Here is a 16810-nt window from a genome sequence, read left to right on the forward strand (position 1 = left end):
GTGGGAGGATTGCTTGAGCCCCAGAGGTCGAGGCTGCAATGAGCCGAGATCGAACCACTGCACTCCAGCCTGGGCGACATGTCGAGTGAGACCCTGTCTCAAAAAAATCCCCCAAAAACTGATTCCTGGGTCCTGTCCTAGACTTACTGACTCAGGATCTCCTGAGGTGGTACCTGGAAATCCGTCTTTTTTTTTTTTTTTTTTGGTTGAGACAGAGTCTCGCACTGTCGCCCAGGCTGCAGTGCAGTGGCACGCTCACGGCTCACTGTAGCCTCCACCTCCTGGGTTCAAGCGATTCTCCTGCCTCAGTCTCCCGAGTAGCTGGAACTACAGAAAATCCACATTTTTTAAGTAAGCGCCGCAGACCGGTTGGGAACCACAGCTGGGATTTACACGCCTCTCGTTTATGCCAGCTTCACAGCCGCTCACTAGTGCTCGCCCTAGTGCCTGCCATCGCTGCCTCACCCAGGCTCCGCCCTCTGGCCTCATCCAGGATCCGCCCCCTGCCTCATCCAGGCTTCGCCCCCGTCAGTCTCCGGCAGCTTCTCGCGGCTTAGCAAGCCGCTTCCCGTGATGCCTCGCGCCTGGGTGTAGCGGTTGCCGGGCAACGCGCGGTCCCTGGCGCGGGCGTAGCTGGGACCCGCTGGAAGATGAGGCCGCGAGGCCTCCCGCCGCTCTTGGTGGTACTCCTGAGCTGCTGGGCCTCCGTGAGCGCCCAGACCGAAGCCACCCCGGCGGTGACGACAGAGGGCCTCAACTCCACCGAGGCAGCCCTGGCGACTTTCGGACCTTTCCCGTCGACCAGGCCCCCTGGTACTCCTAGAGCACCAGGGTCCTCCTCCGGCCCCAGGCCTACCCCAGTCACGGACGGTGGGTACTATGTGCCAGCTCCTGTGGTCCACAGGGATCCAACCTCAAGGGGGCAGCCCGGGTGAGGACGTAATAATGATAGCTAACGCTTATTGAGCACTTACTGTGTGCATACACTAAGTGTTCCATAAACGTCCGTTCTTTAAACAATAACCCTGAGAGGTAGCTCTTACTATCACTGTCATGTAAATGAGAAAACCGGGTCTCAGAGAGTTTAAGTGGTACGGTATCAGACCTTTGAAAATACTTGAAGTGATCCCAGACAACAGTAATGCAAAGAGCAATAATGAATGAATCCTTGCAGCCCAAGACGAAATTAAGTCGAGACAATGGTGGAAATTGGTGCCTAGGCTGCATGGAACTTTCACTTAAAGAGAGGCCAAAGGTCTATCTTACTAAATGTGACTAGGTTAAGACGCTTGTCTGTTGACCTGAATTCTAAAAACCCAGGATTCCTCCTGTGTTGAATTGGAGGTGGGAAGCCATGGAGGGAGGGGTTATGCTCACTTCTTAGGAGTCATATTTAGGGATAATTAACATTTTTTTTTTCAGAAAATGATTGTCTAATTCTAGAATTACACATTTAGTGGAAATATTTTATAATCTAATTTGACGTTTGGCTGGCGCCGTGGCTCACGCCTGTAATCCCAGCACTTTGGGAGGCCAAGTCGGGTGGATTGCTTGAGGTAGGAGTTCAAGATCTGCCTGGTCAACATGGCGAAACCCAGTCTCTACTAAAAATAGAAAAATTAGCCGGGCATGGTGGTGCATGCCTGTAATCCCAGTTACTCGGGAGGCTGAGGCAGGAGAATAGCTTGAACCCAGGAGGCAGAGGTTGCCGTAATTACCACTGCACTCCAGACTGGGCGACAGAGCAAGACTGTCTCAAAAAAAAAAAAAAAAAAAAAAAAAAAAAAATTGACGTGGATGACTTCAGAGAATGACTGTGACCCTCTAAGATTGAGTGCAAAACTTTGTGAATATGCCTTTTCCTGAGATGAGAGTTCATAGCAGCCGATTCTTAAAGTGGTTCATGATCTCAAAGTTTTTAAAATTTTCCAGTTGTGTGGATTGAGAGTAACCCCAATAGGTATGCAGTACTTTAAATCTTTTTTTCAGTCTTTTTTTTTTTTTTTTTTTTTTTTTTGAGGCGAGGTCTCACTCTGTTACCTAGGCTGGAGTGCAGTGGCATGATTATATCTCACTTAAGTCTCAATCTCCTGGGCTCAAGGGATCCTTTTGCCTCAGCCTTCAGAGTAGCTGGATCCACAGGTGTGCTCCCCCAGCTTGCTTTTTAATTTTTTTAATTTTTAGTAGAGATGAGATCTCGCTAAGTTGTTCAGGCTGATCTCAAACTCCTGGGCTCAAGTGATCCACCTTGGCCTTCCAAAGTGCTGGGATTACAGGTGTAAACAACTGTGCCTGGACTATCCCTTCTTAAGAAGATCTTTTCTCAGATTGATTAAGACTCAGTATTAGTAGGTAAAAAAGTCATCAGCTGGTATCTTGAACTCTAGAACTTAACTTCAGTTACTGAACCTTGATTTCTCCAAAAAGCTCTTTCTGAATTATGAGTAATCTGAAAGAAAAACTACAGAGAAATATATTTGCTATTTTAATATATAAACAGAGCTCTGTTTTATATTTAAATTGTTGATTTGATGAATTAGTAGGGAAGTTAAATCAGTGACAAACTGGGACAGAATGAAGCCAAGTATTCAATGTCTGAAACTCTAAGTAGTTTTTGGACTGGATTGTCTTTTATTCATGTAAGTACTCCATCTGTTAATGCATTTTCTCTCCAAAATAAAGCTATGCTTGAAACATCATTATTATAGCATGTGTTCAAGGCTGTTTTTCCATTATCGGGGATGAATTTGTACTTGTCCCCACATTTTATTTTTTTTTTGGATACAGGGTCTCACTCTGTCACTCAGGCTGGAGTGTAGTAGCATGATCACAGCTCACTGCAGCCTCGACCTCCTAGGCTCAGGTGATCTTCCCACCTCAGACTCCTGGGTAGCTGGAACTACAGGTGCATGCCACCACGCCTGGCTAATTTTTTGTAGAGATGGGGTTTTGCCATGTTGCTCAGGCTGGTCTCGAACTCCTGGCCTCAAGTGATTGCCCACCTAGGCCTCCCATAGTGCCTCCATACAGGCATGAGCCACCGCACTCTGCCTGTCGCCTGTCTTCACTTTTTTAAAGGACCTCTCTTAAGACTTGTGACAGTAATAACTCATTTGTTAACTGTTCACTTAGCACTGTGCTAAGCATTTCACCTATGATGTATCTCATTTAATCCTTACAACCTCATGAGGGTACTGTTATCCCCATTTTTCAGGTGGGTAAATTATTTGCCTAATTTTAGAACACACAACTTATAGATATTAGAGCAGGAGGCTGACTCTGAGTGGAGAACTGGATGGAACATTGCAGGTGGCTTGCAGGCAGTGTTGGTGGAGAAGAGTGATAACCCTTCATCTTGAATCTGGGCTCTGTTCATTAGTACCCTGCTCTACAAGCCAGGTGTGCAGATGCTATAGGAGGCAAGAGCAGCTGAGTGCTTCTTGGACCTGATGGGGCTCAACAGCTACTTGTTGGATGATTAAGTGCACTTGCATCCTGGGTAGAAACCTTTTTCCTAAGTGGAGTTATTAAACACTATTGCTTCGTCCTTAGTAGTCTTATAGCTACCTACAAGGGCTTTAAGTTTTGAAAACAAAGCAAGATTGTAATTTTAAACATACAGGGAACCTAAAGCACTTTTTATTTTTTACATTAGCATGCATAAGTTGTATCATTTTACTAAGCACATAGAAGAGTTCTCAATTAGAAGCACTCTAAACTTTAGGGGGAAAGCTTTTGTGTCTTAGACTAAGAAATTATCGTGTATTAACAAAACCTTCCCCTTCACCTCACACATTTTTTTCCAGAGTGCATTATACCTTTTATGGGGTACTTTTTCTTTTCTTTTTTTTTTATCACCCAGGCTGGAGTGCAGTGGCGCAGTCTCAGCTCACTGCAACCTCCACCTCCCAGGTTCAAGCAATTCTCCTGTCTCAGCCTCCCAAGTAGTTGGGATTACAGCTGTGCGCCACCATGCCTAATTTTTTTGGTATTTTTAGTAGAGATGGAGTTTTACCATGTTGGCCAGGCTGGTCTCGAACTCCTAACCTCAGGGGATCCACCCTTTTCAGCCTTCCAGAATGCTAGGATTACAGGCGTGAGCTATGGGATATATTTTTCTTTTGTTTTCTTTTTTCTTTCTTTCTTTTTTTTTGGGGAGGGGATGGAGTCTTGCTCTGTCGCCCAGGCTGGAGTGCAGTGGCACGATCTCGGCTCACTGCAACCTCTGCCTCCTGAGTTCAGGTGATTCTTCTGCCTCAGCCTCCTGAGTAGCTGGGACTACAGGTGTATGCCACCATGCCTGGCTAATTTTTGTATTTTCAGTAGAGATGGGGTTTTACCATATTGGCCAGGCTGGTCTCAACCTCCTGAGGTTGAGACTATGTCTGGCTGCTCTGGGGTACATTTTTCTAAAGCTCCTTTTTATCGTGAAATAATTCATACGTACAAAAAAGAATGTTGGGTGGACACTAGCAGCATTTGCTTCAGATTCCTTTTTCGTTATTTTTGTTTTTTGGCTTGAGTTTCTTTTTTTTTTTTTTTTTTAAGATGGAGTCTCACTCTGTCATCCAGGCTGGAGTGCAGTGGTGTGATCTCAGTTTACTGTAACCTCTGCCTTTTGGGTTCAAGTGATTCTCCTGCCTCAGCCTCCCTGAGTAGCTGGGATTACAGGTGCCCACCACCATGCCTGGCTAATTTTTGTATTTTTAAGACAGACAGGGTTTAACCATGTTGGCCAGGGTAGTCTCAAACTCCTGACCTCAAGTGATCTGCCCGCCTCCCAGAGTGCTGGAATTACAGGTGTAAGCCACCATGCCTGGCCTTGAAATCTTCTTTTGAAAAAGAAAACATTACAGATATGATTGAAGGTTGATCTTACTTCTTCCCTTCCAGCAATAATTGCAACCATAAATTCATTCTCTATTTTTTTAAAAGGGCTTTCTCTTCCTTATTTGACAGAATAAAATAGAGAATTGAAAATCCAGATAATCATTTTTGTTACAAAGCGGCAAAGAAAAATCATCCTTATTAATAATTAAAAGTTGGCCAGGAGCGGTGGCTCACGCCTGTAATCCCAGCACTTTGGGCAGCTGAGGCCAGTGGATCACTTGAGGTCAGGAGTTCGAGACCAGCCTGGCCAACATGGTGAAACCCCATCTCTACTAAAAATACAAAAAAAAAAAAAAAAAAAGCCGGGCATGGTAGTGCATGCCTGTAATCCCAGCTACTCAGGAGGCTGAGGCAGGAGAATAGCTTGAACCCAGGAGGCGGAGGTTGTAGTGAGCCAAGACTGCACCATTGCACTCCAGCCTGGGCAACAAGAGCTGAAACTCCTTTAAAAATAAAATAAAATAAAAGTTGTGACGTGGGGGAGATTCCTACCCTGCCCTCAAACCTTATTGTCTAAATCACCAAAGACATTCTGAGCACCTGAGCCGTTATGATTCTTGGCCAAGAATCTGTGAATATGAGTTCAGCTTTAAAGCAGCAGGTTATACATGAAGAGAGGGGCAAGGTTGAAAAACCTCTTTCCTGAAGGTTTAAGTGGGCCCTTCCTCTGACTCGTAATCTCCGGAGAAGAGGCTTAAGGACTTTGGAGTTTTAAACTGGTGGTTCTATGGTCAGGCAAATGGTTTAGGCGTGCTGGTTCTTAAACTTGTCTAATTATAAGTATCACCTGGAAAGTTTCTGAAAGCTGCAAATGCCTGGGTTTCGTATTCAGCTTATCAAATCAGCATCTCTGTAGGCAAAGCACTAACAGAACTTTCCAAGCGAGTCAGATCATTAGCAACTTTGGGGAAACCTCTAATTGTGGAATGCTCAAACTGACTCATTTCCACTTCACAAATTTCCCCCAAAATGCAATAGGAAAAATAAAATGGACCCTTTGTATGAAATTGACTTATGGTACACTGTGGTGGCAGGGGGCAGTCACCACCTGCTGATGGTGATGCTCTGGATCCTACCCCTCTTTTTTGTGCAGTTGCTGCTCTGTGTGTCTGTGACTTGTCCCCAGCACAGTGTGACGTCAACTGCTGCTGTGATCCTGACTGCAGCTCTGTGGATTTCAGTGTCTTTTCTGCCTGCTCAGTTCCAGTTGTCACGTAAGTTTACGTATGACACATGCAATTTTGATAAAATTTGACCAGGATAATACAATTTGGGGAAAGGGAAAACTTTCCCAGGCTTAAAAACCCAAACCTGATTTCCGGTGTTTTGCATCGTTCTGAAGCCATACTATCCAAACAAATATGTAAAAAAGTAGCTGTCCCTGGCCAGGTGCGGTGGCTCACACTGTAATCCCAGCACTTTTGGGAGGCTGAGGTGGGTGGATCACCAGATCAGGAGATTGAGACCATTCTGGCTATCACAGTGAAACCCCGTCTCTACTAAAAATCCAAACAAATTAGCCAGGCGTGGTGGCGGGCACCTGTCCCAGCTACTGGGGAGGCTGAGGCAGGAGAATGGTGTGAACCCGGGAGGCGGAGCTTGCAGTGAGCGGAGATCTCGCCACTGCACTCCAGCCTGGGCGACAGAGTGAGACTCGTCTCAAAAAAAAAAAGTAGCTGTCCCTTATCTGCATTCAACCAGGTGACTGTGCGGGCAAAAGAGAAGAGAGAATGTACATTAAAAGATTGTAATGAAACCTCTTTGTTTAGAGATTGAATCACATTTCAATTTGAGTTGTAAACAGACAGTGGTCACATTTTTTGTATCAGTGAATTAGTATAGCCTAGGGTGAAAAGTGCAGTTTAATTTCACAGCTTTTGTTGTGGACATAGTACTTGTAACAAAAAATTAGATAAGAAATCTTTTGTACTTTTCTGATATGTAAATCTACCAGGAATTCTCACAGTTCGCATTGTATAGAACAATGAAAAATGACATTCCCAGCTGATTATAAGGTAAAGAAATAATCTGTTCTGAATGATCTCTTATAATTGAGATTTCAAGCCTTTTTTTTTTTTTTTTTAATGAGGTGGAGTCTCGCTCTGTCGCCCAGAGTGGAGTGCAGTGGTGCGATAGTGGCTCACTGCAACCTCTGCCTCCTGGCTTCAAGCAGTTCTCCTTTCTCAGCCTCCCGAGCAGCTGGGACCATAGGTGCACGCCACAATACCTGGCATATTTTTAGTAGAGCCGGGGTTTCACCATATTGGTCAGTCTGGTCTCGAACTGCTGACCTCAGGTGATCCGCCCGCCTTGGCCTCCCAAAGTGCTGGGATTTCAGACGTAAGCCAACGCACCTAGCTTCAAGGCTTTTTGAAAAACTAGCAACACTTAGAAGAGGCTCATTAATTCAGGATGGGACCAACTTAGTATTCAGAGATAGCTAATTTAAATTTAGCCTTATAGCAAGTTTTAGCAATTGATATTTGATAGGTGAACCTTTTAAGAGGTACATTGGGTTTTTCCTGTGGGAAACTATTTTATTGACTAATGGGATTTTGAGCCTATTTCTAGTATTGTAAAAATGCTCAGAGAACAGGGCAATGTAGTCAGATTAATTTTCTGGCTACCTGGCCTGTAGCATGTTTCAGTATTTGTTGAAAATCATTCTGTTTTCCTCCCTTAGTAAATACAGGATCCTGAAAGTGAGATTTTTGCTCCAACTTGGGGCTTTTTTTTTTTTTTTTTGAGACAAGCTGCTTTGTTGCCCAGGCTGGAGGGCAGGGGCTCCATCTTGGCTCACTGCAACCTCCACCTCCCGGGTTCAAGCAATTTTCCTGCCTCAGCCTCCTGAGGAGCTGGGACTACAGGCGTGTGCCACCACGCCCAGCTAATTTTTTGTATTTTTAGTTGAGACAGGATTTCACCGTGTTAGGATGTTCTCGAACTCCTGACCTCGTGATCCGCCCACCTCGGCCTCCCAAAGTGCTGGGATTACAGGTGTGAGCCACCGCGCCCCGCCTGGAGGATCTCTTTACTTCTGAACCATTAGTGCCTAGTAGAGCTCCTGCCACGTAGTGGGCCCTCATTAAGAATGAGTTGAATTGGCTGGGCACGGTGTTTCATGCCTGTAATCCCAGCTCTTTGGGAGACGGAGGTGTGTGGATCACTTGAGGTCAGGAGTTCGAGACCAGCCTGGCCAAGGCGGTGAAACCCCGTCTTTACTAAAAATACAAAAATTAGCTGGGTGTGGTGATGGGTGCCTGTAATCCCAGCTACTCAGAGGCTGAGGTGGGAGAATCGCTTGAACCTGGGAGGCAGAGGTTGCAGGAGCCAAGATTGCGCCATTGCACTCTAGCCTGGGCAACAAAAACGAAACTCTGTCAAAATAATAATAATAATAATAATAATAATAATAATAATAATAATGAGTTGAATGGATGAATGAATTTCTCCTCTCCATCTCTAACTGATTTCCTAGTGTCCCTTTTTGACTTCCTCTACCATTAGTCTTTTAGGCAGACACCAGGCCAGAAACCTGGAGGCTCCCCTGACCTCTGCCTCTTCCTTTCACTTTTCATGTCTCAGCAGTCTTTTCTTTCTCCCAACCTTTCTTGAGCACCTCCTGATGCCAGCACCAGGGACGTAAAGATGAGTTAGGCACTCTCCTGCCTTCAAAGAACTTACCATTGAGTAAGGGAGATAGAAGAGTGGATGGCAGTTTCTACATCAAGCACGATGAGAAGGCAGAGGAATGGCATCTAACTCAGCCTCACTAAGAAATGCTCCCCAGAAGACAGGAGCTGAGCTGGGTCCTGAAGGACACGTGGAAGATGGTCAGCATGGACCGAGGAGAAGGGCATTCCAGGCAGAGGGAGCTGCATGGGCAGAGATGGGGGATGCAGGATGGCCTGCTTAACTGCAGGTAACTCAGTGTGGCCAGAGAGGGGTGGGGTGAGAGGAGTACAGCAAAGAGATCAGGGGTCAGGTCCCCAGGGGCCTTGTGTGTATGCTGAGGGGTTTGGACTCTGTCCTGAAGTCCACAGGGCCTGGGTTGTTAAGAGGATCAGATTCACATCTTCTGTAATTCTGCAGCAGCATGTGCAGTGGATCACAAGGCCAAGCCTGATGGCAGAGAACCAAGTAAAAAGCTATTGCAGATGTGGATTAACGGTTTCCCTCCCCACCTTCCCCAAAAGCTGTGACAGTGGGGCTAGAGAGAAGTATCTAGATCTGATGATGATACTGAAATACTGCGCAGGACTGGGGAGGTGGTTGACTGGAGGGGACTAAGGAGTCCCATTCTGTGGAGCCTTCCATCACTCTAGCCCTTATGGTCGTCCATCCCTGCTCCTACTTTATGAGCTCACACCTCATCCTGTCAGGCGCTCACTAAAAGACCTTCAGAAGTTATCATTATCTATAGGCTTCTTAACCTGGATTCAGATTGATTCCCACCTTCTTTCAGAGCCTGTTGCCTGCTACCAGCCATCTTGAATCCACTCCAGTCCAACCTCGGTACTCAGAGTTTCCCAAAGACCATGAGTCATTACCCAGCCTTGGCCATTGCTGTTCTTGCACTTGGATTTGCTTCCCATTCCTACTGTCTGTCTGATTTCTACTTATCCTTTAAGGCCCAGTAAAAACTGAATGATAATATCCAGTCTTGGCAAGAGTACAGGGAAATAGGCACTCTTACTACAGTGTTCGTGAGAATGTATATTGTGCACTTCTAGAGGGCAATCTGGGAGTGTGTCTCAGAAGCCTTAAATAATGTTACCTGCCTTTTGGCTTAGCAGTTCCACTTCAGGAAACATATCCTAAGGAAACACCTGGAGATACTCATAAAGATATATGTATAAGGATGTCATTATAGCATTACATATAATTGGGGAAAATTAGAAACCTAAACCAACAGTAGAGAATTGGTTGAACAAATTGGGGTATTAATAGGCTGGTATACAATGAAGCCACTTAGTATAATATTGCAAGTGCATATTAGGCATTATATATTAAGTGAGAAAAGCCTTAAAACAGTATGTAGAATATGGTCCCATTTTTGTTATGACTTTGTCTCTATACCATTATCTATCTGTCCAGCTATTTTTTTTTTTTTTTTGTAGAGACAAGGTCTCACTTTGTTGCCCAGGCTGGTCTTGAGCTCCTGGCTTCAAGTGATCCTCCTGCCGTGGCCTTCTCAAAGTACTGGCATGGTAGGCGTAAGTCACTGTGCCCAGCCTCTATATTTTTTTGAGACAGGTCTTGCTCTGTCACCCAGGCTGGAGTGCAGTGACACGATCATAGTTCACTGTAACCTTCCTCCTGGGCTCAAGTCCTCCTACCTCAGGCTCCCAAGTAGTTAGAACTATGGGCATCTGCCAGCATGCTGGGCTAATTTTTTCTTTGATTTTGTAGAGATAGGGGTCTGTGTTGCCCAGGCTGGTCTTGAATTCCTGGCCTCAAGTGATCCTCCTCAGCCTCCCAAAATGCTGGGATTAGAGGCATGAGCCATGGTGCTTGGCCTGTACCATATCCATATCTATAGCAAATTGATTGGGGTTTGTCAAATCTGGGATTGGTTGAAGACTTACAACTTCCTTTTTTTTTTTTTTTTTGAGACAGAGTCTCACTGTGTCGCCCAGGCTGGAGTGTAGTGGCATGATCTTGGCTCACTGCAACCTCCCAGGCTCAAGCAATACTCCTGCCTCAGTCTCTGCATGCCACCACGCCTGGCTAATTTTTGTATTTTTAGTAGAGGCAGGGTTTCGCCATGTTGGCCAGGCCAGACCTGAGGTGATCCGCTGGCCTCAGCCTCCCAAAGTTCCGGGATTATAGGCATGATCCACTGTGCCTGGCCCTGTACCATAACTTGTAAGCATTAAACCTTCCAGATGACTGATCTCAGGTGGTCCACCCGCCTCGGCCTCCCAAAGTGCTGGGATTACAGGCATGAGCCACACTGTGCCTGCCCCTGTACCATAACTTCTAAGCATTAAACCTTCCAGATGACTCCACATTTTCTTATTCTCACAGTCCTTTGAAGACAGCTTTATTCTAAAGACAAGGAATTTGGATCTGTTCTGGGTACTTTTAAACAATCTGAAGGTCTGCAAAATTTTATCTAATTGATGCTATCAGAGTTTATAAGGTTCATTGACATAAAAATTATACCCTGATCTACATTTCTTGACAAGATTTCCTTAAAAGCTATTCTACTTGTCTCAATTTTTTTTTTTTTTTCTGTTAGAGGAAAAAGTTTTAAATGCCAAACTTTTTTTTTTTTTTTTAAAAGAGATCAGGGTCTCAGTGTGTTGCCAGACTGGCCTCGAACTCCTGACCTCAAGTGATCCTCCCATCTTAACCTCCTGAGTAGTTGGTAATATAGGTGCATGCTACTGTGCTTGGCCCAAATGCAAAAATTTTTTTTTTTTTTTGAGATGGAGTCTTGCTCTGTCACCCAGGCTAGAGTACAGTGGCACGATCTTGGCTCACTGCAAGCTCCACCTCCCGGATTCATGCCATTCTCCTGCCTCAGCCTCCCGAGTAGCTGGGACTACAGGCGCCCACCACCATGCCCAGCTAATGTTTTGTATTTTTAATGGAGACGGGGTTTCACTGTGTTTGCCAGGCTGGTCTCGATCCCTTGACCTCGTGATCCACCTGCCTCGGCCTCCCAAAGTGCTGGGATTACAGATGTGAGCCACCGTGCCCGGCCAATGCAAAATATTTTAACACAGAATAAACTAAATAAAAATGGATTCAGCCGGGTGTGGTGACTAATCCCTGTAATCCCAGCACTTCGGGAGGCCGAGGCAGGTGGATCATCTGAGGTAAGGAGTTTGAGACCAGCCTGGCCAACATGGTGAAACCCTGTCTCTAATGAAAATACAAAAATCAGCCAGGCGTGGTAGTGCACACCTGTAGTCCCAACTACTTGGGAGGCTGAGGCAGGAGAATCACTTGAACCTGGGATGCAGAGTTTGCAGTGAGCTGAGATCATGCCACTGCACTCCAGCCTGGGAGAGTGAGACTACATCTCAAAAAAAAGATCCAATTTTTTTTTTTTTTTGAGATGAAGTATCACTGTGTTGCCAGGCCGGAGTGCAGTGGCGTGATCTCAGCTCACTGCAACCTCCGCCCTTTTGGTTCAAACGATGTTCGTGCCTCAGCCTCCGTAGTAGCTGGGATTACAGGCACACGCCACCATGCCCGGCTAATTTTTGTATTTTTAGTAGAGATGGGGTTTTACCATCTTGGTCAGGCTTGTCTCAATCTCCTGATCTTGTGATCCGCCCACCTCGGCCCCCCAAAGTGCTGGGATTACAGGTGTGAGCCACCGTGCCCTGCCGGATTCAATTCTAATGTCATGCTTTCATAAATATCCTCCACATAACTGTTAACATAGTATAGTACAAGCATCTGACAGTTTTTAAATAATCTTGCTGAGATTGTGTGCTTATGTCTTGTAACTTCGTATTATTATTTTTTTAATTTTCAGGGGTGACAGCCAGTTTTGTAGTCAAAAAGCAGTCATGTATTCATTGAATTTTACAGCAAACCCACCTCAAAGAGTATTTAAACTTGTTGAACAGATTAGTCCATCTATTTTCTGCATTCATATTACAAACTGTAAGTATTTGACATTGATATGTTTTGTGAAACTCTGGAAATTTTTTCTCAAAGTTATGGAAAAATGTCAGATTTATTGTATGATTATGATTATTATTTTTTTGAGACAGAGTCTTGCTCTGTCATCTAGGCTAGAGTGCAGTAGCACAATCTCAGCTCACTGCAACCTCTACCTCCCAGATTCAAGTGATTCTCCTGCCTCAGCCTACTGAGTAGCTGGGATTACAGGTGCCTGCCACCACGCCTGGCTAATTTTTGTGGTTTCTTTTGTTTGTTTGTTTGTTTTGAGACGGAGTTTCACTCTTGTTGCCCAGGCTGGAGTGCAATGGCTCGATCTCAGCTCACCACAACCCCAGCCTCTTGGGTTCAAGCAAGTCTCTTGCCTCAGCCTCCCAAGTAGCTGGGATTACAGGCATGGACCACCATGCCCAGCCAGTTTTGTATTTTTAGTAGAGTTGGAGTTTCTCCATGTTGGTCAGGCTGGTCTCGAACTCCCGACCTCAGGTGATCTGCCCGCCTCGGCCTCCCAAAGTGCTGGGATTACAGGCGTGAGCCACCGCATCCAGCCCCCTTTTTTTTTTTCTTTTTTTTTTTTTTGAGACAGAGTCTTACTCTGTCACTCAGGCTGGAATGCAGTGGCACGATCTCAGCTCACTGCAACCTCTGCCTCCCGGGTTCAAGTGATTCTCCTGCCTCAGCCTCCCGAGTAGCTGAGATTACAGGCACCTGCCACCACACCCAGCTAATTTTTTATTTTCACTAGAGATAGGGTTTCACCATGTTGGCCAGGCTAGTCTCAAACTCCTGTCGTTAAATGATTCTCCTGCCTCAACCTCTCAAAATGCTGAGATTACAGGTGTGAACTGCCTCGTCCAACCCTCAGTTAGATTTAAAGCAATTATTCTATGTTTTGCTATATGTATAGTGTATCTCTTTAGAGACCATTTCACAGGTAATAGGAAGTAACTTTATAGACCTGTGGGCATGCACATTTTCTTTAAAAGTAATTATGTTTGTGTAGTTGTCTTTTGAAACCTTATACTTATCTCAAAGGTGTTTATAATATGCAGACATACATAGGAATCTAGGTTTCTATATATACATGTTTTTTTTTTTTTTTTTGAGACGGAGTCTTGCTCTGTTGCCCAGGCTGGACTGCAGTGGCCGGATCTCAGCTCACTGCAAGCTCCGCCTCCCGGGTTTATGCCATTCTCCTGCCTCAGCCTCCCGAGCAGCTGGGACTACAGGCGCCCGCCACCTCGCCCGGCTAGATTTTTGTATTTTTTAGTAGAGACGGGGTTTCACCGTGTTAGCCAGGATGGTCTCAATCTCCTGACCTCGTGATCCGCCCGTCTTGGCCTCCCAAAGTGCTGGGATTACAGGCTTGAGCCACCGCGCCCGGCCTACATGTGTTTTTTTAACTTTATTTCCTCCTGGTTTAATGGTTGAAAATCAGGCTCAGCTTTGAACATTACCTGTGGTTTCTATTTCCTTTTTTTCTTTTATTTTTACTAAGAATATTTGCATGAAAACAGGATCTTTATTTTTATCTGAGCATTTAGCTCAAATATATTTCTAGATCCAAAGTACAAGTGCATGTAAAATGTTATCAGGATATCAAAGATCAGAGACACATTTATGCTTTTATTTGTCAATTAAACTCTGTCATATTTTCAGAATATCTTTACAGATTTTGGTTTTATTCTCTTGTGATTGAACAGACAGATGCTCTGTGTGGTTTGTAGTCTGAAGTGATAACTGGCCAGTGACTCAGGTTCTCTGTTGTAACACCAGCCCAGTGAACATGCCAGCCTGCTCCCTTCTCTCTCTTCTGTACACAGCACATTTTTCTCCAGGACTTTCACAGTGGCTGTGTGAGAGTAGAAATCGGATTCTTTCATTCCCACAGGCATCCGGAGAGAGCTTCTCCTTACAGGTTGATACAGCAGACTCATCAGTCCATGGGCTAGAGAAATAGACAGATTATTATCGGCTTCTGTTGTGCTGTTCACTTGTAGATGCTATCAACTATTACTTCCCCATTATTAGAAGAAGCAGGCTGAGTCTGGAGGTCCTGTTTATTGAATAAGCTTTAAAAATTCCTGGGAGAAGTGAATATGGAAAAAGACACTTTTTTTTTTTTTTTGAGATGGAGTCCTGCTCTGTCGCCCAGGCTGGAGTACAGTGGCGCCATCTCAGCTCACTGCAACCTCTGCCTCCTGGGTTTCAGTGATTCTCCTGCCTCAGCCTCCTGAGTAGCTGGGATTACAGTTGTGCACCACCATGCCTGGCTAATCTTTGTATTTTTAGTAGAGACAAGGTTTCACCATTTGGCCAGGCTGGTCTCAAACTCCTGACCTCAGGCGATCCGCCCACCTTGGCCTCCCAAAGTGCTGAGATTACAGGTGTGAGCCAGTGTGCCCAGCCAAGACACTATTTGTTTTTTACATCAGCCTTAATGCTATTAAAAACTGTTTCCAAAACCTTTATATATATCATACATACTATACATATATTTTATACCGATTTAAAATACTGTTTTTTTTTTAAAAAAAAACAGATAAGCCTGCATTATCCTTTATTAATCCAGAAGTACCTGATGAAAATAATTTTGATACATTGATGAAAACATCTGATGGTTTTACATTGAATGCTGAATCAGATATTTCCTTCACAACCAAACTGGATATTCCTACTACTGCTAAATATAAGGTGAGCCTGAACTTGATTGATTCTTTTCATCCCATCACAAATGTCTTGTCCTTGTAAGTTAATTTTCAGGTTACCAGCAAAACTGTCTTCGCTGAGACAGAGTTGATATTACAGACTAAATAACTTAATGTTCATGCCTACAAATCAAAGATCATGAAAATTAAAACTGAATATTTGAAGATGGATTAAAGACTTAAATGTAAGACCTAAAACCATACAAACCCTAGAAGAAAACCCAGGCAATACCATTCAGGACATAGGCATGGGCAAAGACTTCATGAGTAAAACAACCAAAAGCAATGGCAACAAAAGCCAAAATTGACAAATGGGATCTAATTAAACTAAAGAGCTTCTGCACAGCAAAAGAAACTATCATCAGAGTGAACAGGTGACCTACAGAATGGGAAAAAATTTTTGCAGTCTACCCATATGACAAAGGGCTAATATCCAGAATCTACAAGGAACTTAAATAAATTTACAAGGAAAAAACAACCCAATCAAAAAGTGGGTGAAGGATATGAACAGACACTTTTCAAAAGAAGACATTTATGCGGCCAACAAACCTATGAAAAAAAGCTCATCACTGGTCATTAGAGAAATGCAAATCAAAACCACAATGAGATACCATCTCACGCCAGTTAGAATGACGATTGTTAAAAAGTCGGGAAACAATAGGTGCTGGAGAGGATGTGGAGAAATAGGAACACTTTTACAGTTGGTGGGAGTGTAAATTAGTTCAACCATTGTGGAAGACAGTGTGGCGATTCCTCAAGGATCTCAAACCAGAAATACCATTTGACCAAGCAATTCCATTACTGAGTATGTACTGAAAGGATTAAAAATCATTCTGTAAAGACACATGCCCTTGTATGTTTATTGCAGCACTATTCACAATAGCAAAGACTTGGAACCAACCCAAATGCCCATCAATGATAGACTGGATGTAGAAAATGTGGCACATATACAACATGTAATACTAAACAGCCATAAAAAAGGATGAGTTCATGTCCTTTGCAGGGACATGGATGAAGCTGGAAACCATCATTCTCAGCAGACTAACACAGGAACAGAAAACAAAACACCGCATGTTCTCACTTATAAGTGGGAGTTGAACAATGAGAACACATGGACACAGGGAGGGGAACATCACACAGCGGGGTCTGTTGGAGGGTGGGGGGCTTGGGGAGGGGATAGCATTAGGAGAAATACCTAATGTAGATGATGGGTTGATGGGTGCAGCAAACCACCATGGCATGTGTATATCTATGTAACAAACCTGCACGTTCTGCACATGTATCCCAGAACTTAAAGTATAATAATAAAAATAAAACAAAACTGAGTATTTGAATTCTGAATAGAGGATTTAAGGTTGTTTATTCTATGATAAACTTGTATTTTGTCTCTTCAGAGTTCTTTGTTCTCCTCAACCTTAAAAGATGTAGCAAAATGCTTGAGGCACGTTGCTGAGACCATGGAGTAGATTAGTTGGATACCTGGTCATCTTCTCAAAATTGTATTTAGTTTTACGGGTTTTGGAAGATGTGTGCTGTTTTATGTCTATTCAGTAGTACATCTTTAAATG

General features: G+C 44.2%; 1 protein-coding gene across 18 annotated transcripts in view; it reads left to right on the forward strand.

Moving 5' to 3' along the window:
• The first annotated feature begins 623 nt into the window (after window positions 1-623).
• The window catches only part of TCTN1 (tectonic family member 1), a 43622-nt gene continuing 27435 nt past the window's right edge, over window positions 624-16810 (forward strand). For 17 of the 18 annotated variants that reach the window (XR_013401388.1, XR_013401387.1, XR_013401389.1 and 14 more), the window contains exons 1-4: window positions 624-870; window positions 5984-6104; window positions 12386-12516; window positions 15077-15228. Coding sequence is in view for 13 of the 18 variants with exons in the window: in XM_077955054.1 (XP_077811180.1) it covers window positions 651-870; window positions 5984-6104; window positions 12386-12516; window positions 15077-15228 (624 nt within the window). In the remaining 5 variants the exon portion in view is untranslated. The remainder of the gene's footprint in view (window positions 871-5983; window positions 6105-12385; window positions 12517-15076; window positions 15229-16810) is intronic. The other variant, XM_077955058.1, reaches the window with a different exon arrangement.

This window comes from Macaca mulatta, chromosome 11 (assembly GCF_049350105.2).
Source record: "Macaca mulatta isolate MMU2019108-1 chromosome 11, T2T-MMU8v2.0, whole genome shotgun sequence".
NCBI classification, from domain to species: Eukaryota; Metazoa; Chordata; class Mammalia; order Primates; family Cercopithecidae; genus Macaca; species Macaca mulatta.